Below are 22,107 nucleotides of genomic sequence, written 5' to 3' on the forward strand. Positions count from 1 at the left end.
GATCTCAAAAACAGAATTAGTGCTACAGCTATAGTGAGCAATTATGAGCCCAATTTAGATAACACAAATCGTGCACAGCAGGGGGGGGGGGAGCCCGGGCGGGGCCTGGTGAACTCTAACTTCAGGGGGCGAGGCCAGGGGTAGTACCGGAAACAGTTTCCAGCCTCCCACCGCTGGGAGGCGCTGCGATCAGCCAATGAAGATTGTCTTGTACGTCTGGGAGGCGCAGAGTATTACGCGACGCTTGGCGCCGGCGCAGTACAAATTCCTGCCAGTTCCCCACGTGTGTTTTAAAGGAAGGAGTGGTGGAGACCATGCCTAAGATTAAGGCGTCCCGCAAGGCCGGAGGTCAAGCAAAGCATGCCCCTCTAGCGGACCAGATCCTGGCAGGGGACTCTGTACAACCCGGAGGCCGGGAGAAACGGAGGGACCGAGGCCGCGGAACGGAGGAAGAAGAGTACGTGGGGCCCCGGCTGACCCGGCGGATCCTGCAGCAAGCGCGAGAGCAACAAGAGGAGCTAGAAGCTGAACATGGGTCGGGTGACAGGACGGCGCCGAAAAAGCTCACCACGCATCTGGGTTAGTGAGGGGGTCGAGTCCGGCCTCCGCTGGAAGGCGGGGATGAGGAAGGGAGGGGGCCGAGAAACTTAAAGCGGAGCTTCAGGGAAACTCCTGCGGATTTAGATACTCTTACTAATCTTCAATCCCTGCCTGTATGCTAGTGCTCCCTACTGCTAACAGACAAGCTTGCGCCCCCCCCCCATCCTCAAAAAAACCCCAAAACAAAACCCTCACTTGATCCGGCCATCCCACTCTATCAGACTATATGGCCCCCTCTTTTCGGCTCAATTTGAGAAGACTATTTTACAGTAGCTACTAACTTTCCATTAACCTTCTCATTCTCAGCTCTTTGCAATCTGGTTTCTGACCTCATCATTCTTACGGCACTGCACTCTCTAAAGTTACCAGTGATTTCTTAATCGCCAAATCTTTGTAGCTTCTGACACTGAGTCGACCTCCCTCTTCTTAATATTCTATTTTCTCTAGGTCTTTGGGACACTGCTTTGTGTTGGTTATGTCCTGGTTCTACTTTACCCATCTGAGAGCTCTTTTGCTGACTCCTTTGCTGGACCTTCTAACTGTGAGGGTGCCCCAAAACTCTGATCTGTCTTCTCTTATTCCTCTCTGCTGTTTCATTTGGTGGTCTCATTATGTCCCCATCTCTCTCTCCATTGACACTGCCCCCATTCTGGTACAGACCCTCATCACTTCATCTTTAGACTATTGTATAACCAGGTCACTCCCGGTCAGTCCATGCTCCACTGAGATGTCAAACCGTTCTTCCTTAAGTTCACTTCTGACCATATAATTCTGCATTCGGTAAACTCCAGTGGTTCAAATATAGGATCAATTATACTATTTGGCTTTTAAAGCCTTTCATAACCTGGTCCCTTCCTACCTTTTTATACCTTACCATCCTCTGCCATCCAAGGACACTGCCCCTCTTGATGTTCCTTGACCAAAACACTCCATCTCTACTCCTCTTTTCATTGGCTTTCCCTCGTGTCTATAATTTTCTCCCTTACCTCTGCCTCCTGGCTTCCCTAGTTTCCTTTAGATTTCAACTAAAAAAATTCCTCCCTCTGCAAGAATCTTTTTCCAGTCCCTCTTAATGCCTTCTCCCTGATATGATCTCCAGTTATTTTGGGATATATTTTTGGTCATCATTGTTTGCATGCTGTTTCTCCCATTAGACTGAGCTCCTTAGAAGCAGCTACTGTTTTTGCCTTTGTTATACCCATAGAAAACACTTAATAAACGTTTGTCAACTTGATGGCTCAGGCATTATGGCAAGGAGGATATGAGTGAGGGGGAACCCCAACAGTGATGTTCATCCACCTCCTTTTCCTTCTCACTGGACTTCTCAGAATTTTGCACCTAGATAGGACCTTAGAAGTCACCTGACAGTAATAACTTAAAAGTGTCAAATAGCATTTTTCATTTGTTTGTTTACATCTATTTTTTTCTTTTTCTTTTTTCTTTTTTTTTTTTTTGCCCGGGGGGGGGGGGGGGGGGGAGGGATGAGGGTTAAGTGACTTGCCCAGGGGCACACAGCTAGTAAGTGTCAGGTGTCTGAGGCCGGATTTGAACTCAAGTCCTCCTGAATCCAGGGCCAGTGCTTTTTCCACAGAGCCACCTAGCTGCCCCCTGTTTACATCTATTATTTAATTACCCTTTTCTCACTTTTTATCTTTGATTTCTCTGCTGCATTTACTACCACTAACCACCCTCTCCTCCTGGATACTCTCCCTTATTTAGGTTTTCAGACAGTTCACTCTCCTGCTTTTCCTTCATGTGTGACCATTCATTGTCAGACCCCTTTGCTGGTTTATAATCCATAATCACACTGTCTAATTGTAGTTAGACCCTAGTGGTATGCTGGTAAATATTTAGCAATCAGCTCTTCTACATGCTTTTAAGATTAATCTGCATAATTAGCATGTTCTCTGTATCTTGAGTCTAGATAATCAACAGAAAGGTAAATCAAGCTCTGATTTGTAGCTTTTATCAATTTCTATGGGGCAGATCCTCACACTGAAAATTTAACAGTTCCAAGAGCTAGTTGGAGCTGACTCCAGCACATCCCTGGTGTCCCTCAAGATTATATTTTGGACTCCATATCTTTTGGCTTATTTAGGCTAAGATCAAATTGTGTGAGCAAAATGACCTGTACGTCTGTTCATTTAAATAATGAAAATAAAATGCATAGTAGATGCATTTTTTTATGTATCCGCTGTGTGCCAGGCACACAAATGATGCCTAGATCTCTATCTAACCCTAGTCCATATCCTGAACTTCAGCCCCACATTTCTAACTACCTATTAGGCATTTCAAACTGGCAGGCCCATAGGCATCTCAAACTCAATATATTATGTACAGAGTTCATTATCTTTGTCCTAAAACCATGTCATCATCTTAACCTCCCTATTTCCATCTTCCATTCATCCAGTTTCACAACCTTGACATGCTCCTTCACTCACATATCCATTCGGTACCCAGATCTTGTCATTTCTCTCACAGCCCTCCCTTTCTGTCTACATAGCTAGCCACCACCCTAGTTCAGGCCTTTATCACTTCTCACCTAAACTATTGCAGTAACCTCTTAATTGTCTCAAAGACTCACTACTCCTGGCCACAGTCCCATCACAGGTGCTAAAATGATTTTCCTAAAGTATAAGCTTTAGATAACTCAATAAACTCAAATGGCTCCCTGTTGCCTTTAGGATTACATATGAACTCCTCTGGCATATATAGTTTTTTATCCACCCTGTAGTCCAACTAGGAATTGCCATTCTTGCTGTTCCTCCCACTCTTATTTCCAGTCTCCATACCTTTGCACTGGCTGTTCCCCGTGCTTGGCACTACTTCCTCCTCATTCTACCCCTTTCCTTCAAAATTCATCTCAAGTACTGCCTTCTCCATGAAGCCTTTCCTGATCTTTCCATCTGCCAGTGGCCTTCCCTAGGGAAAAAAAAAAAAAAGATTTTGTTTTCCACATACTTATAAATGCACATGTTGGCTCCTTTGATAGCATGTTAGCCCCTTGAAGGCAGGGATCATTTATTTGATTTTTGTATTCTTCCCTCAGTGTCTAGCACAGTGGCCCATAGTAGGTACTTGATCAATGTTTCCTGATTAGTTACCTTAGTGGAACCACACAAATAACCATAAGATAAGTACTACCAATATTATTATTATTATTATTATTATTAGGTGAGGAGAACGAAGCTAAACAAGGTTGAGTCATTTGCTTGTGTTAGCACAGCTAGTTCAGTGTCTGATTCACCCCAAATCTTCTGATACTCTCTCCCAAAACTGGTAGTTGCATCCTGCCATTTGACAGATGAGGCAAAGTGAACATTCTAACACTGTACAGTTAAAAGAGCCCTGGCTTCAAAACTCACATTCAAATCCTATCTCTGTCACTAGCCTTTGTGACCATAGGTGAGCCATTGAACCTTATTAGTCCTCAGTTTCCATATCTGTAAAATGAGAGGATTGGAATATACTCTTAAGGTTCATTCCTGCTCTGAATCTTTGATTACAAAGTCTAATGCTCTTTCTAGTACACCATCATTCACTGTCACCTATATTTAACATTTGATTGAAATGCTGCCTCATTTCTTGGAATTCCTATAACATTTACTATCTTTGCCAGGTTTCGAATTTATATAATACCCCCTATTCTTTTTTTTTTTTAATGTGCCTGAACCTTGTCTTCACTACTTTGACCAGCAATTAGGACCTTACGTGTACAACTTTTTTCTCCACTACTACCCAGCATACACTCTGTCTTGCCAAACTGTTCTTTTTTTCCCCATTTTTGTTAATTAACAGCAATTTATGTTGTTCTCTCTCATAACAAATAAGCCTAGTTAAGTAAAACAAATTCTCATGTTGTCCACGTCTAAAAAACTATCTCATTCTGCATCCTAAGCCTGTCACCTCTGTGTCAAGATGTGCATTATGTCTCCTCACCAGTGTCCTGGAATTATGGTTGGTCACTTCACTGATCAGAGTTGTTGAGGTTTTTTTGTTTTTGTTTTTGTTTTAGTGAGGCAATTGGGGTTAAGTGACTTGCCCAGGGTCACACAGCTAGTAAGTGTTAAGTGTCTGAGGCCGGATTTGAACTCAGGTACTCCTGAATCCAGGACTGGTGCTTTACCACTGCGCCATCTAGCTGCCCCAGTTGTTAAGTTTTTTAAAAGTATTTATCCTTACATTGTAGTTGTCATCGTTTTCCTGGGTCTGCTCATTTCACTCTGCATCAGTTTATACATCTTTCCAAGTTTCCCTGAAATCGTCCCTTTCCTCCTTTCTTTGGGCACACTGATATCGACATCACATTCATGTCCATTCGTGTTTGGCCATTTCCTCAATTCATGGACACCCCTTTGGTTTCCAGTTCTTTGCTACTTTAAAAAAGAGCTTCTACAAACTCGGGCACTTAATCATGTCCTGATATTGTTACTGTTTTGTGTGTGTTTAGCTTATTTATAAGCTCCATATGGCAGGTGTTTGACTAGAACTTCATCTATATCCCCCATGTCAGGTAGTACAGTGTGTAGCAAACAGAAGGAACTTACCTTATGGATTGATTTAAGTTGTGCTTTCAACATGTTCACTGTTCTCCCATAGGAGGAGCCCAGGCTGGTGAATCAGATGGAGAGGATGACGAGTGGCCAACCTTGGAGAAGGCAGCAGAAATGGCAGGATCAGGGTATGACACTGAGGTAATTGTCAATCCTGAAGACGAGGAAGCCATCGAGATGTTCATGAACAAGAACCCCCCACTCAGGTAGAGTTGGATTGGAATGATGGGACAACTGGGTCCCAGTGGGAAATTCTAATGATGAGTTGATTGCTAGGGCAGATTGTTCATCCCCACTACTGAAGATAGGTTTAGGCCTTTTTTTGAAGGGGATCAGATCATTATCGGTTGGATGAACACAGGTTAAGATGTACTACTAAAGACCAGAATGACTTCAGGACACTGTGAAGAGCCTCCTCATCCATCTAGGTGCAGACTTCCTGATAAAACTGTTTCAAACTATACAGTCTGTTATAAGTAGGGGTTATCTGACACTTGAATGTTCCTATTCCTTTCCTGAATTCACCTGGGCCAAGGCTATATTGAACATAGATAGTTAAAGGATTTTGCACTGTTTTCAAGGAAATCTGTACCAGGTGAATTAATACATGCTGTGTTGTCTGCCTAGAAAGTGGAAATGCCTACAACAAGTTCTGTCTAAGCCCCACTTGTAATCTCTACATGTTGCCCAGTATAAGGAATATTAGATTCACAATCTCACTATTTGCTTTCAAATCCTGACTTCAGTTGCTTTTTCAGCTGGTGACTCTCCAGTGTCATGTTATTCCTCCATTCCTTTCTTGCCTTCTCCTGATTCTCTCCATACCACCAACCCCATGTGATAGGTTAAGCAAGGTATTCTTTTCTGGTTTTAGAAATTATTAAATGGGGGGCAGCTAGGTGGCGCAGTGGATAAAGCACCCACCCTGGATTCAGGAGTACCTGAGTTCAAATCAGGCTTCAGATACTTGACACTTACTAGCCGTGTGACCCTGGGCAAGTCACTTAACCCCCATAGCCCTGCAAAAAAAAAAAAAAAGAAAGAAAGAAATTATTAAATGTATACCCAGCTTACATTTCAATATAAGGTTGAGACTGGAAAGAGTGAAAATGAGTAGTTGAAAGGGACTTTAGTTGGACATGAAGCATTTATTTTAAGTACTTATTAGATAAACAGTGTGCTAAGTACTGGGATATAAAGTAAGGTAAAAAATGGTCCCTGCCCTTAAGGAGCTCACACTGTAATGAGGGAGAGAATAGTAAAATAACTATGTACAAGATAAATCCAGTGTAAATGGAGGGTCATCTCAGAGAGAAGGCACTAGGTGTAAGGGCCTCCCACAGAAGATGGGATCTGAGCCTAGTCTTGAAAGAAGCCAGGGATAAAATGGAGGATAGAGCATTCCCAGAGCGGGGGAACAAGTAGGAGCGTCGTGGGAAGAACAGCGAGGGGGCTCGTGTCCCTTTGTTGTAGAGTTGGTGGAAGGGGGTGAACTGTAAGAAGACCTGGAAAAGTCTGAGGGACCAGATGGTGAGTGGCTTTAGATGCCGGCGAGTTTTAGGCATGATCCTTAGAACTCATCAGTCCAACCAGCCCACTCATTTGACAGCAGGGAAGAACAGAGCCCATGGCAGTCAGTGGCTTACACAGATCATGTAACAGGCACCAAGGCTTAAGTTTAAACTCAGGGCTTCAGACTCCAAGTTTGGGGCTTTTCCCACTGGCCTGCCGAGGTGACATAAAGCTGGATGATTCATGAGGAAGAAAGGAGAGAAGGGCCAAAGGTTGCCCCAGTTGCTTTATGGAAGTTATGTATTTCATCCCCTACATGCTGTGGTAGTGGTGTTATTTATTATAAAGTGGTACATATTTATTATAAAGGGTATCTTTTTTGTCCATGAACAAGTGTTTATGTGCTAGGTAGTGGGAGCACAAATGCAAAAGCAAGACAGTCTTGTCACCAAACAAAACACATTCTGCAGATCTGTCAAATGTGCGTCCTTTCCCCTTCCTCCTCTTCTTTATCTTCCCTCTTTTCTGTAGTAGTATGCATTACCCTTTTGGCTCTTTCATTTGGTGTCCTGTACGCTTCATCAGTCCTCTCCCAGTTGCTCTTGTTTGTTTGTTTTGTTTTGTATTGTTGGGGCAATGAGGGTTAAGTGACTTGCCCAGGGTCACACAGCTAGTAACTGTCAAGTGTCTGAGGCCAGATTTGAACTCAGGTCCTCCTGAATCCAGGGCTGGTATTCTATCTATCCACTGCACCACCTAGCTGCCCCCCTCCCAGTTGCTCTTTATCTTGTTCTTACTTCTTTTCCCCCAGCAGAATACCATGAATTCTTTCCTTGTAGTTACACCATAACAGCTGTTTCTTCATATACTTTGCCAATTGGCCCCCAGAATCTTTAGCAGTTGTGCACTCCATAACCCAGTACTCTTGTGTCTTTTCCATACCTTCCTCTTGGGCAAGCTCTTTCTCTCTGTATTCTGTATTGGTATGAATCAATAGTCTGTTGTGTAATACGTGCCTCACTGCTTTGTTGCTCCAGCTTTGTAACATCTCTCACATATGCCATTTCTCTCCTCTAACGCCACCACCACCCTGGTCCGGGCCCTCAGTCACCTTATTCCCAGCTTATTGCAGTAGTTTGCTGGTGGGTCTGCCTGCTTCAAGCCAGTGTATCTGCTACCCAGATGTCAAAGCGGTCTGCCTAAAATACAGGTGTGACCTTGTCACACCCCTGTTGCTTCTGGCATCAAATATATAATCCTCTAATTTTCTGCCTCCCCTGCCCCCACTTTTATAGTCTTCTTACACCTGAAATTCGATCCCTCCCCATTATGGACTCATTCCTGCCTCCTGCCTTCCCTGATTTCCCTCAGGTCCCCCTTTCTACAGGAAGCCTTTCCCATTTTTTTTTAATGCTCATTTTTCTCATACATCTATTGTTTGTACTCTTGTTTGCTTTTTGTCTCTCCCATTAGATTGTGAGCTTCCTCAGGGCAGGGACTGTCTTTTGCCTTTCTGTCTATCTCCAGCACTCAGCATAGTGCCTGGCACATAGTAGGTTCTTAATAAATGTTTATTGACTGACTTTTCATTCCATAGCCTTTGAAGTATTTTTTTATGACATCTTCCTTCAATTGTTGCCTTCCTTTTTATGATCATGTGCATTTTTAAGCTATTTCCTCAGCCCCTTTGGGAGTTCCCTGCAATTGCTCTGGGGTGTTGGCTCTCAATCACTTAATCTGAATACTTTGGAACATTACAGAAATAGCCTCAGTATTTTGTGACATCCTGAGTTTCCTCACTTCTCTTTACCAATTTTTAAGGTGGAGGGAGAAAAAGGAATAGATTTCAGCAAGCCATAAGAAAAAGTCTTTCATTATCTTATGAATACTATGGAGAAATGTGAATTAGATGATAATATAGTAACTGCTCCAAATATTGATTCATTGATAGGTATCAGTCTGGAAGAGATTGTCCCAACTGGGCATGCCACACAGTTCTATGTCCTTCCTTTCATCTTTTTTATCTTTTACTCAGGTAAAGGGAAACAAAATCTGTAGCTAATGCAAAGCTAGGAGAAATAGCTTACATCATAGATGATAGCATCTGCATCCAAAAAGATTTCAATAGCCTGAAAAAAGTTGGGTTACTATCTAACAAGAAGCATTGTGGCATCTTGGATAGGTATTAGTTTTGGATTTGGGAAGAACAAATTATAAATCCTGTCTGTGATAACTGTGTGAGCCTGCACAAGTCAGTCTCTCTTCTAAATTGCAGTTTACTCTTGGGTAAAAAGGGGATAATAATACCCATAGAATCTACCACACAGATTCTTGAGTGCCAAATGAGGTGATTGTGTATAGAGCATTTTGCAAACTTCAAAGTGTTGAATAAATGCCAGTTATTAACTTAATAGAGATGAAAGAGAAAAGTAAAAGTACTTGTAAGTACTTAGAATCAGGAAAATATACTTCAGAGCAAAAATATAGAATGGGGAAAAATTTCCCCTGTTTATATGAATTGTTGTTCATGTAAAATGGATTTTAATGTGCTAGAAACTGAACACGAATCAGCCCTGTAATATGAAGGTCAAAAAAGCCTAAGTCTGAATTCCTAGCTCTGGTGGCCAGAATGAAGAAGATGAAAGAACCTGGTCCTGCCCCACATTCAACAGCATATCCGATCCTGGGGATCACATTTAAAAGTGCACATTAACAGACTGCCCCCAGCCCCGAGGAGAGTGATTCATGATAATGTGTGACTCAAGACCATGTGGTCTGAGACACAATTGAAGGAGGTGGGAATGTTCAACCCTGATTCTCAGGAAAGACATAAGTGATGTTTAGCCTGGAAAAGATTGGGCTGGGGTAGGCACATGGAGGGAAGGACACGATTGCCATCTTCATTTATTTGAAGGGCGGTCACATGAAAGAGAAATTCCGTTTGACTCAGAGACAGTCCCAGGAGCTGGGAACAGAAATTGCAAAGAAGCCCATTGAGGTCTGATGATGTCCGAAAGACTTCCTAACAATTTGAACCATCCCAAAGTGGAAGGGGCTGCCTCGTGATTGGAGAGTGGAGTTGGAGGCGGGGCAAGGAGAAGAGGTTTGCCCTCATTGGAGGTCTGTAAACCTGCATGACCACTTGTTGGGTATGTTTTAGTAGGGGTCCCTTTTGGGGTATGATTGGATGTTAAGGGTCCTTTCAGCTCTAAAATTTTGTACTTTAATAGCTGTCCTCTAATGTCATTTTGAAAGGATTAAGCTAATTCTGTATAGCTTCAGAGAACAGAGCCAGGACCAATGGAGGGACATTATAAAGAGGCAAGTTCAGGTTCCGCATTTGGAAGTGTTCTAACCATTAGAAGAATGGAACATGTTGCCTTTTTAGAGCGGTGGGCTTCCCATCACAAGATATATTCAAGCAGAGATTGGATGGCTACCTCTCAGGAATGTCATAGAGAGGTTTTCTACACAGAGTGGAAGGTTAGACCCGGAATATCTCTAAGATCTCTTCCCATTTGAAGATTCTTTGATTCTAAGTGACCCTTGACAAGAGGAAAGATAGGAAAAACTATCAAAAACAGTCATAAAGGGGCAGCTAGATGGCGCAGTGGATAGAGCACCGGCCCTGGAGTCAGGAGTACCTGAGTTCAAATCCGGCCTCAGACACTTAATACTTAACTAGCTGTGTGACCCTGGGCAAGTCACTTAACCCCAATTGCCTCACTTAAAAAAAAAAAAACAGTCATAAGAATGCAAAAAGCAAGGCTACCTAGACTTGTTTAGTATAGATGCAAGCAGCCTTAAAATCCCTGTTGGGCTTAATTGAATCACTGCACAGCACAATAGTTGATTTCTGTAATGGTGGCTCAGATCATCAAGGAAAGGTTACATTCCATTCTGTCTCTTTAAGACTGCTGAGAAGTATATGTTTTAGAAAGGTTTTCATTCAAAATGAATAGACTAAACAAGGTGGAGTGTTTGAAGTTGTTGGCTTTCACTGTTTCAAGACTTCAGGTATCTGTGAGAGTGCTCCAGCCATCAGTCCATAAAACATCACCTGTGAATACCATCCCAGGATTCCAGATATGGAGCTGGAAAAGACCGTCTACTCCAATCCCTTTGTTACAGACGAGGAAACTGAGGACCAGAGAGGGGGAGTGATTTGCCTGAGGTTAAACAGGTACCAAGGACTCAGGCTGGAATGGAATTCTACGTGAGTTCCTCTGACTCTAAATTCATCACTGTTTCCATTCTTCCAAACAGCAGTCTTTGTGAGTTGCTGTGGCCAGTAAATAAAACCAGTGAATTCATAAATAGGAAGGAAACAGGTATCTGGGAAAGAAATATTTGCAACAGATTTTTCCAATAAAGGACTTCTATTCAGGTGGCACTGGGGCAGCGAGGTGGTGCAGTGGATAGAGCACCAGCCCTGGAGTCAGGAGGACCTGAGTTCAAATCCGGCCTCAGACACTTATTAACACTTACTACCTGTGTGACCCTGGGCAAGTCACTTAACCCCAACTGCCTCACCAAAAAAAAAAAACAAAAAACAACTAAAAGCCATTCCCTTCCAGACAAATAGTTACAAGATATAAACAGGCACTTTTCAAAGGAATTGCTGAAGCTAAAGAAGTCTTCTGATGACTAAGCTTCTGATGATCAGCCTGGACTCAAAGGCTTTCTGACTTGGTAGAATTGTGAGTTTGTTTCACCTCAGGAAGCCAGTCAAGCCCCAGTGAGACTTTTGAGTAGGGTTTCAGTGGCAAAAGCTTCAGTTCAACTGTGATGTTCACTTAGGTGACCCATCTCATCCTGACAAAGCTAGGCAGGTGAGTCTTAACTATATATGAACAAGAAGTAGTAGATGGACATACCTGGAGCAGGAACAGGCAATTATCATCTTCTTCCTTTTTAAAATTTATTTTTAGAATTCTTTTAAATTTTTGAATACCAAATTTTCTCCTTCCCTCCCCTACCCACTGAGGCCAGGAATGCAATGATATAAATTATACATGTGAAATCATGCAAAACATTTCCATATTAGAAAAGGCAAGAAAAATAAAATGAGAAAACTATACTTCACTTTATAGTCAGACTCCCATCAGTTCTCTCTCAAGAAGTACATAGCATTTTTTTTTATCATGAGTCCTTTGGAATTGTCTTAGATCATTGTATTGATCAGAGTAGCCAAGTCTTTCACAGTTGATCATCATCACCATATTGCTGTTACTGTGTACAATGATCTGATTCTGCTTACTTCACTCTCCATCAGTTTATGTAGGCCTCCCCATGTTTTTCTAAAACTGTCCCCTTCATCATTTCTTATTCCATAGTATTCTGTCACAGTCATATACCACAATTTGTTTATTCCCATTGGGAAATCTCTTTAATTTCCAATTCTTCACCACCACCAAAAGGGTTGCTATAAATATTTTTGTACATATAGGTCCTTTTTCTTTTATCTCTTTTGGATGTTGGCCTAGTAGCGCTATTGCTGGGTCAAAATGTATGCTTTTGGGCATAGTTCCAAATTGTTCTCCAGCATGGTTAGACCAGTTCACAACTCTACCAACAGTTCATTAGCATACCTATTTTCTCATCCCTTCCAGGATTTGTCATTTCTGATAGGTGTGAGATGGTACCTCAGAGTTGTTTTAATTTGTATTTCCCTAAGTCAATAATGATTTACAGCATTTTTTCATATAACTATAGGTAGCTTTAAGTTCTTCAGAAAACCCTCTCACATCCCTTGACAATTTATCAGTTGGGGGGATTCTTTTATAAATTTTGGCTCAGTTCCCTATATATTTAAGAAAAAAATATAAAGAAACTTGCTGTACAATTTTTTCTGATATTACTTCATTGTCTATGGGGCCTTTCATCAAAATGCAGTTTCTTTGATTATCTCTTTAATTAAATCTATTTTTGCTTTGTCTGAATTCATAATTGCTACCCCTGCTTTTTTTTTTTTTTAACTTAAGCTGAAGGATAAAAGATTCTGTTCCACCTCCTTATTTTAATTCTGTGTATCTTTCTGTTTCAGGTGTCTCTTGTATATAAAAAAAAAAATACTGTTGGATTCTGGTTTCAAATCCATTCTGCTATCTGCTTCCATTGGGGGGGGGGGGGGTGAGCTTATCCCATTCACATTTAGTTATGATTACTAGGGCAGCTAGGTGGCGCAGTGGATAAAGCACCAGCCCTGGATTCAGGAGGACCTGAGTTCAAATCCAGCCTCAGACACTTGACACAGACTAACTGTGTGACCCTGGGCAAGTCATTTAATCCTCACTGCACTGCCCCCCCCCCAAAAAAAAAGACCTTTGGTTATGATTACTATGTTTCCCTCCATCCTATTCTGTTTATCTGTCCCTCAAGTCTGTTTTTCTTCTGACCACTGCCTCCATTAATCTGCATTCCCTTTTTATCAATCTGTGCCCCCCGCCTTTCTCTTATCACCTTCCCTCCTATTTCCCTGTTGAGTAAGATAGATTTCTTTGCTTAATTGAGTGTGTGTATATTCTTCTCTCTTTGAACTAATTCTGATGAGTAAAATTCAAGCATTGCCCACAATTCCCCCCATTTTCTCCTCCACTGTAAAAGCTCTTCCTTGTGTGCCTCTTTGAGATAATTTTCCTCATTCTACCTCTCCCATTCCCCTTTTCCCAGAGCATCCCTCTTTCTCACCTCTTCATTTCTTTTAGATCATTCCAACATAAGTGACTCACACCCATGTGCTCTGCCTATGTAGACCGGTTCAGACTGCCATAATAATGATGAAGTTCTTAGGAATTACATGTATTATCTTCCCATTTAACTTTACTGAGTCTCTTATGATTTCATGTTTATTCTTTTATACTTCTTTGGAGTCTTGTGTTTGAATGTCAGATTCTCTATTCAGCTCTAGTCTTTTCATCAGGAATGTGGCAGGTACCTTATCTCCCACCAGAGGTATTTCATCATCAAAATTAAAGTTGAGGAATGTAAAATCAGGTAATCTTTGGGAAGGTTAATCCCATCTGACCTGTTCCTACAACTGCATCTCTTCCCTCTGCCTTCAGGCGTACACTGGCAGACATCATCATGGAGAAATTGACAGAGAAGAAGACAGAGGTGGAAACTGTTATGTCTGAGGTGTCAGGCTGCCCTATGCCCCAGCTGGACCCCCGGGTTCTCGAAGTCTACAAGGGTGTTAAAGAGGTAAGACCTGTGGCATTGAGGGAAGGAGCAGTGATGAAAACTCTTTAATTCTTGGACGTGCTTAAATCATGTTTGTTGCTCAAAACAGAAGTTTTCTTCACTTATTCAACAAGAATTAATCAGCAATCAATAAAAATGTATTAAGTGCCTACTGTGTACCAGGCTCTATGCTAAGTGCTAGGGATACAAAAAGAGACAAAAGACAATTCCCACCCTCAAGGAGTTTACAGACTAATGGAGGAGACAACTGGCAAACAAATAGAAACAAAGCCAAGTGTATATATAGGATAAATAGGAAATAATTAAAGGGAAGGCACCGGAATTAAGAGAGGTTGGAGAGGGGACAGCTAGGTGGCACAGTGGATAGAGCACTGGCCCGGGATTCAGGAGGACCTGAGTTCAAATACGGCCTCAGACAGTTAACACTTACTACTAGCTATGTGACCCTGGGCAAGTCACTTAACCCCAATTGCCTCACCAAAGAAAAAAAAAAGGTTGGAGAAATCCTCCTAAAGAAGGTGGGAGTTGGGACTTAAATGTAGCCAGGGAGGTCAGTAGTTGGGAGTAGGGGAAGGAGAGCATTCCAGACATGGGAGCAGCCAGGGAAAATGCCCAGAGCTAAGAGATAGAGTTGTTGAGCACAGAATAACCAGGAGACCAGTGCCACTGACTCAAAGAATATGTGTTGGAGGAGTAAGGTGTAAGAAGACTGGAAAGGTAGGAGGGGGGGTGGGTTTTATCAGGCACCTACTGAGTGCCAAGCACCAGGCTAGGTACTAGGGATTTAAAGACAAAAGTGAAAAAGTCCCTGTCTTCAAGGAACTTAAATTCTCTTCAGGCAGTGGAATACATAGTAATATAGGGGTGGACTTAACAACTTGGAGATTAATGTCAGCCTTATATAGGAGGCGGCACTTGGGCTGAGGAGTAGAAACTAAGAAGTAGAAGTGAGAAGAGAAGGCATTCAATACCCACAGATGTGAGGTGGGATGTAATGGGTGACTGTACTCTTAGGGGTGGGAAAAGGAGAGTGATGTATAATAGGTAGTCCTGTTAAGAGGGGCTAGAGCCAGTGTTTGGTGAGTTTTACAAGGCAAAGAAAAGTGTTGCACTTTTAGCCTACAAGCAATAGGGAGCTACCCCACCCACCCCCCCAACCCCAGGACCTTCTTGAGTGACATGGTCAGACCTGTGTTTTTAAAATATTACTTTTTCTCATTTATAATTCATGATTTCCCCTTCACCCCAGGTGTTATCCAAGTACCGGAGTGGCAAACTTCCCAAGGCATTTAAAATTATTCCCGCTCTCTCCAATTGGGAGCAGATCCTCTATATCACAGAGCCAGAGAGCTGGACTGCAGCTGCCATGTACCAGGCGACCAGGTAAAGGAGAAGCCTTAGTCTAGAGGGGAGACCCTGACTGGCCCTACTTCCTCTCATTCCATGGAGCCTCTTAATCACATGGTTTGTTACCTTCAAGTCCCTCTGTTATATTTCAGTTCAATTCAGCCAAAGTTATTTAAGTACCTTCTATGTGTGTCACACTGGTCCTAAGCACTTGGGATACAAAGATAGCAATGGGAAGAGAGTAAGCACTTTACAAATCTTATTTGATTCTCACAACTCTTCAAGCTCTTGTTATCCTCATTTTATAGTTGAGGAAACTAAGGCAAATGAAAGTTAAGTGACTTGTCCAGGGTCACATGGTAAGTGTCTGAGGCTGGATTTGAACTTGGGTTTTCCTGACTCTCAACTACTGTACCAGCTGCCTAATACCCAAAATGAAACAGAATCTATGCCTTTAAAGAGCATTTAATTGGAGGTTGTGGGGAGGTCCAGACAAAATGTTCTGTGAATGGAAGAAGAGAGAGAAGTTCCTTTCAGCTGGAAGAGTCCAGAAGGATGTGGCAGTGCTGGGGCTAGATCTGGAAGAGAATGACAACAGGAGAAGGAAAGGGTGGGTGATGCCAGATTAGCTGACAGTCTGCCCAGAGGCACTGATGTGAGCTGAATGTTGGACAAGATCAGAGAACAGCTACTGGATACTCTAGTTTACCTCAACTGTAGTGAATGGAGAGGACCAGACTAGAAAGGGAGATGGGAGTCAAATTGTGAAGCCCTAAAAAGCAGGGGTCCTAAAAGAGTCCTGTGGTCATATCTCTGTCTTAAGGCAGTTATTTTGGACTGAAGAAAGGACTGGTGACCTGCTGCCTGCTTAGGCTTACTGGTCTCCTAAAGTGGTCATGGGCATTCCTAGATAATCTCCACTGGTCCCTGGGCACGCCCCAGGATCTAGGTCTAGAGTGCTGGACTTTCATCCATTCTTCACAATGCCCTGGGGTGTCATGAAGAACAACTTGGCATTTGCAACATCTTCACTCGACTTTGCTGGTTTTCAACCAGAACGATGAAGAAAAGGTGCCAAAGAGCTTCATCTCCTGTGAAAGCTCTGAGCTGCCCTTATGTCACTCTGCTCTCATCCCGTTCCCTCCATTCTCCCCGAGTCTGCCCTGGAATTGTTGGGGGACTGGCAAGGGAAGAGAAGTTCTCTAGGAAGCAGAAGTGGGTGGTGATCCATAGGGTCATTGACTTATCTGGGAAAGGATTTCAGAAGCATCAAGTCAGACCTCTTCATTTGACACATGAACAGAGAAAGGCCCAGTAAGGTGAAGAGACTTGCCCAGGGCTTCACAGTAGGTGGCAAAGCAAGGATCAAACGAAGGTCCCCCTGATGCCACCTCCAAGGCTCTTTTCACTGTATTCATGGCAGCCCTGGTGTGGAGTACCCAGGACTTCTCCTGCAGAACTGCAGGAAAGGTAAACTCTTTTCATTTCAGACCAGTGCTGTTTCCATAGTATCCAGAGTGGTACGTGAATGACCAGGCTCTATCCAACAACAACAATAATAATATTACTTCATGTTCAGCTAGCACTTAGTAGTTTACAAAGTGCTTGCTTTAAAATCTCATCTGTGAGTTTTCAGACAAAGAAATCAAAGCTATCTATAATCATATAAAAAAAAATTCTCAGTTACTACTGATTAGAGAAATGCAAATTAAAACAACTCTGAGATACCACCTCACACCTATCAGGTTAGTTAAGTGACAAAAAAAGAAAGTTATAAATGTTGGAGGGGATGTGGCAAAACTGGGCCACTAATGCACTGTTGGTGGAGTTGTAAGCTGATCCAACCATTCTGGAGAGTAATTTGGAACTGTGTTCAAAGGGCTATAAAATTGTGCATCTCGATCCACCAATACCACTACCAGGTCTGTTCCCCCTCTTCTCCCCCCCCCCCCAAAAAAAGGAAAAGGACCTATTTGTATAAAAATATTTATACCAGCTTTTTTGCAGTGGGAAAGAATTAGAAATCGAGGGAATGCCCATCATTTGGGGAATGGTTGCACAAATCGTGGTTTGTGATTGTGATGGAATACTATTGTGCTGTAAGAAATGACAAGCAGGATGATTTCAGAAAAACCTGAAAAGACTTACATGAACTGATGCAGAATGAAGTGAGCAGAGCCAGGGGAATAGTGTAAATAGTAACAGCAATACTGTACAATGATCAACTGTGAATGACTTAGCTATTCTCAGCAATGCAGTGATCCAAGACAATCCCAAAGGACTCATAATAAAAAATGCTATCCACCTCGAGAAGAACTGAACACAGACCAAAGCAAACTATTTTTTCTTTTCCTCCCTCCTTCCTTCCTTCCTTTTTCTTCCTTCCTTCCTTCCTTTCTTAGAATGACTAATATGGAAATATGTTTTACATGATTACACATGTATAACCTATATCAGATTGCTTGCCATCTCAGGGAGGGAGGGATAGAACTTGGAATTCAAAACTTAAAAAACAAACTGTTAAAAACTGTGTTTACATGTAAGGGGGCAGGGGGGATAAAAATTTTTTTTTTAATGCATTTGTTGAGGGCAGCTAGGTGGTGTAGTGGATAAAGCACCGGCCCTGGAGTCAGAAAGACCTAAGTTCAAATCAGGCCTCAGACACTTGACATTTACTAGCTGTGTGACCCCACCCCCGCCCCCCAAATGCATCTGTGACTAACCTGCAAATTTGTACACCCAGGATCTTCTCATCCAATCTCAAGGATAGGATGGCCCAGCGCTTCTACAACTTGGTGCTTCTCCCCCGGGTGCGAGATGACATTGCTGAATACAAACGCCTTAACTTTCACCTCTACATGGCGCTCAAGAAAGCATTGTTCAAGACTGGGGCATGGTTCAAAGGTAAGTCGAAGAGTAGGCCTTTCTGAGGTGTGTTCATTGGTTCCTGGAGCTGGGGGCAGAGTTCCCTTTAAACATGGCACTCACTATTCCCACCTCTTTCTCCTCAGCTCCCAGTCCTCACTAACAGTCTTTTCTCTTTTTCTCTGCCCCCGCCCCCACCAGGAATCCTGATCCCACTATGTGAATCTGGGACCTGTACCCTTCGCGAGGCCATCATTGTGGGCAGCATCATCACCAAGTGCTCCATCCCCGTGCTGCACTCAAGGTACTAGGGGGTTATTTTCTCAAAGCTGCCCTTTCTTTTTGTATCCATCAGTGCTCCCAATGTCCTGGACAATTCAGGGATAGGGTTAGCCAGGTTACCCCCGTGGTTCAGATAGGGAAACTGATGCAGAGGGCAAAGTTCAAGGCTAGGTCAAAGGTATGAGTCAGATCTCACTTCTTTCAGCCTCTCCCTTAACCCACTGGTTTAGCTTTAGTAAGTGTCATTGAGAGGCAGCAGCACCATTCAGTGGAAAGAACTATGGATTAGGAGTCAGACAGTCTCTGTTTAAGTCCTGGCTTGTTGGCTGAGTGAGCTGTGGGCACGTCAAAGATTAGAGTAGGAAGGGACCTCAGAAGCCATCTGGTCCCACTTCCTCATTGCTATGTGAGGAAACTGAGGCCAGAAATTAAGTGCCTTGTTTAAAGTCACAGAAGCAGTGACCGCTGGGGCCTGAATCCAAGCCCTCTGACCCTGCTCCCCTTCTCTTTCCTCATCTTCAAGATAAAGGGGAACTACTGGCTATACATACTCACAGGGCTGCTGTGAGGATGAAAGTGAAGGAATTAGGGTAGTTCAGGGGATGAGGCACTTGGCTGAGATTGAGTTAGGCCTCGGTTCTAATCCAGCCTCCGACCACTCACTTAGCTTCATTTGTCTCCCTTTCCTCAATGGTAAAATGGGGATAATAACAGCACCTCCCTCTAAGGGTGGTGGGAAAACCAAATGAGATAATAGCACAGTGCCTGGCATGTAGCAGACATTGGATACATGCTCATTTCCCTTGCTCTTCACTGTGCTCCAAGCACTGTGCTAAGTGCTGAAGATACAAATGCAGAATTGAGGCAGTGCCTGCCCTAGAAGACATTGGGTTCTAATGGAAGAGATTACACATGTAGGGGAGTGGAGGCCAGTTCACAAAGGTGCTAAAGGAAACCTTAGAATAGTCCATTAATAAGTCCTTCCCAGAAGTAGCAGTAGTTGGATCGATATTTACAAAAATACAAATTGCCTAGGTTAACTGAAGAGGAAATAAAATCCTTAAATAAGCCCATATTAGAAAAAGAAATTGAACAAACCATCAATGAACTCCCTCAGAAAAATCTCCAGGGCCAGATGGGTTTACAAATGAATTCTGTCAGACATTTAAAGAACAATTAATTCCAATATTAGAAGTAGCAGTAGTGGTGGTTAGATGACAGTTAAAGAGATGGTGAGGGGGCAGCTAGATGGCGCAGTGGCTAAAGCGTTGGCCCTGGATTCAGGAGTACCTGAGTTCAAATCCGGCCTCAGACACTTAACACTTACTAGCTGTGTGACCCTGGGCAAGTCGCTTAACCCCCATTGCCCCGCAAAAAAAAAAAAAGAGAGATGGTGAGCTTGTGTCAAATGGCCTCGAGGTCAGAGAGTGCAGAACCCAGTGGCTTCACTCTGCCCCAGCCTGGCCTTTGGTGGTTTGGAGAGGCTTGGCAGGAAGGGAGAAGGGGACACAAGGATTAAATGAGATTGTGTATGTAAAATGCATTGTAACCAGTAAAGTGCTATATTAATACAGTGGAAATGAGCCTGGGATTTGCCATCAAAAGACCTGCATTGAAATCCCAGCTTATTACCATGGGGATATTATTTATCTTCTCTGAGCCTCAGTTTATTAATCTTTAAAATGGGAGCATTAGATTATATCATCTTGAACACTAGAAGGATCTGGTGGGTCAATTGATGCAAAAATTTTATAATTTTATTTTGAAATAAAAATTTGTCCTACCATCCATTTTCTGTCTTAAGAATTTTTTTTAATGCACTGCTTCAATTGATGCATTATTCTTATTCAAGAGGACCTGAGTTCAAATTCAGCCTCAGACACTTGAAACTTAACTAGCTGTGTGACTGGGGAAGTCACTTAACCCTCATTGCCCCCTCCCCCCCCAAAAAAGTTTCCTTTCAGCCCTAAATTCTGTGACTTTAGAATCTGAGAACATGCCCCTCACCTCAAAATGTAAGACCAGAGATCATAAAATCATAGAGTTGGAAAGGCCCTTTAGAGGCCATCCAGTCCAATCTCATCATTTTACAGATAAGGAAATTGAGGCCCAGAGAGACTTGCCCAAGGTCACACAGGTACCTGAGTGACAGCAGACAGCAGGAATATTCTGCAGCATTTCAACCCAGATCCTCTTGATTCTATTGTACCAGTCTGTTCCTGTTATTTAATTACCCAATGTAAGGCAGTTGTACTTCTTGCCCCCTAAGAATTTCCTGTCAGTAATGCCCTTTTCTCCATCCCAATTGCATTCTTGTCTCCAGTTTGCTCATCTTAAGCTTCAGAGTCTGTGTTTCCTTAGTGTGACTGCTATCTCTGGCTATTTCCCAACTGAGAACCCTTTAGGGTATTAGTGGCACGGAGATGTTCATCTGTTGTCCCTGCTTCTCCTCCCCCCGCAGTGCAGCCATGCTGAAAATTGCTGAGATGGAATACAGTGGAGCCAACAGCATCTTCTTACGGCTGCTGCTGGACAAGAAGTACGCACTGCCCTTCCGGGTACTGGATGCCTTGGTCTTCCACTTCATGGCCTTCCAGACTGAGCAGAGAAAGCTGCCTGTTCTTTGGCACCAGAGCCTACTGACCCTGGCCCAGCGCTATAAAGCTGATCTCACCACAGAGCAGAAGGAGGCCCTGCTAGAACTTCTTCGCCTGCAGCCCCACCCTCAGCTGTCCCCCGAAATCCGGAGGGAGCTGCTCAGCGCAACTGCCCGTGATGTAGAAGGACCCTCTGTGAATATGGACTGAGGTTCCTGAGGAAAACTGCTGCTACATTCCCCACTTCGGTGGGGAAAGGGATGGAAGCCACGTGAACTGTTCTGTTATTTTGTCATGGCTCCTAGGACTGTGTGATTTGGGGGCACCTAGAAGACAGAACTGAAGTGCTTTGATCTCCCTGGCCAGACTTGAATCATAATGGCCTAAGTGCCTGACACAACTTCCCCTGGTCCGGTTCTGTTCTAGAAGCCCTAACTTGCTCTGTGGCATGGCGGAAGAAGTTAGCAACTGAGGCAGGTGGATGTTGGGTGTGAAAACACACACATACAAAAAAAAAAGCTATGGATTTATCTCATTTGTCACATTGTCCTTGCCCTAGACCCTCCCACCCTCTCCCTTCCCCTCAACAATCTTTAGATAAGAATAAGGTATCCATGAAGTGAGGAGAACCCTGAGACTAGAACTCAGATGTCTTTGGTCTTAGTCACAGAATTTTAGCTTTGGAATGGACCTAAATGGCCCATCCTTTCTCTATACTTGACAAATGGTCATTGACTTCTGCGTAAAGACCTCTGGAGTGGTAGCCACCAGCTCCCTAGCCAGCCTCTTTCACCTTAGGACATTGACATTAAATTTGCTTCTGTGGCTTTTACCCTGGGTGCCTTGTGGGGCCAAACAGAATAAGTCTAATCTCCCACATGACAGCTTGAAGACCGCTCTATGCCACCTTCCTGCCACCCCCTGCCTTCTTTTTTCAGGATATATATTCCTTGTAATTTCCAGTATTTGAAGGGCAGCATTGGACTTGTTCTGTTTAGCCCCAAGGACCAGTAGAAGTTGCAGAGATAAATGTATATTTGAATATCTCCCTGAGTCTCTTCTCCACTTTAAATATCTCCAGTTGCTTCAGCCATGAACTCTGAGGCCCTGCAGAGTCCTGGTTGTCCCCAGGTGCTTTCCAACTCTAG

At 43.2% G+C, this 22,107-nt stretch overlaps 1 protein-coding gene across 1 annotated transcript; it reads left to right on the top strand.

The window, feature by feature from the left end:
* Positions 1-205: 205 nt before the first annotated feature.
* BYSL (bystin like) lies at positions 206-22,005 on the top strand. The gene is made up of 7 exons (XM_044005238.1): positions 206-579; positions 5,200-5,359; positions 13,730-13,868; positions 15,118-15,251; positions 17,959-18,119; positions 18,282-18,384; positions 20,824-22,005. Exons 1-7 carry the CDS (start codon positions 315-317, stop codon positions 21,167-21,169), a joined length of 1,308 nt encoding a protein of 435 aa, XP_043861173.1. The 5' UTR covers positions 206-314; the 3' UTR covers positions 21,170-22,005.
* Positions 22,006-22,107: the final 102 nt, after the last annotated feature.

The sequence above is a fragment of the Dromiciops gliroides genome, chromosome 4 (genome assembly GCF_019393635.1).
Source record: "Dromiciops gliroides isolate mDroGli1 chromosome 4, mDroGli1.pri, whole genome shotgun sequence".
NCBI lineage: Eukaryota > Metazoa > Chordata > Mammalia > Microbiotheria > Microbiotheriidae > Dromiciops > Dromiciops gliroides.

What these genes read in the sequence shown, in the direction of transcription:
- BYSL (XM_044005238.1), top strand. Translation starts at nt 315, where the DNA reads ATGCCTAAGATTAAGGCGTCCCGCAAGGCCGGAGGTCAAGCAAAGCAT. An exon ending in GACTGGGGCATGGTTCAAAG is followed by an intron (nt 18,120 to 18,281) that starts GTAAGTCGAAGA and finishes CGCCCCCACCAG; the next exon opens with GAATCCTGATCCCACTATGT. An exon ending in ATCCCCGTGCTGCACTCAAG is followed by an intron (nt 18,385 to 20,823) that starts GTACTAGGGGGT and finishes CTCCCCCCGCAG; the next exon opens with TGCAGCCATGCTGAAAATTG.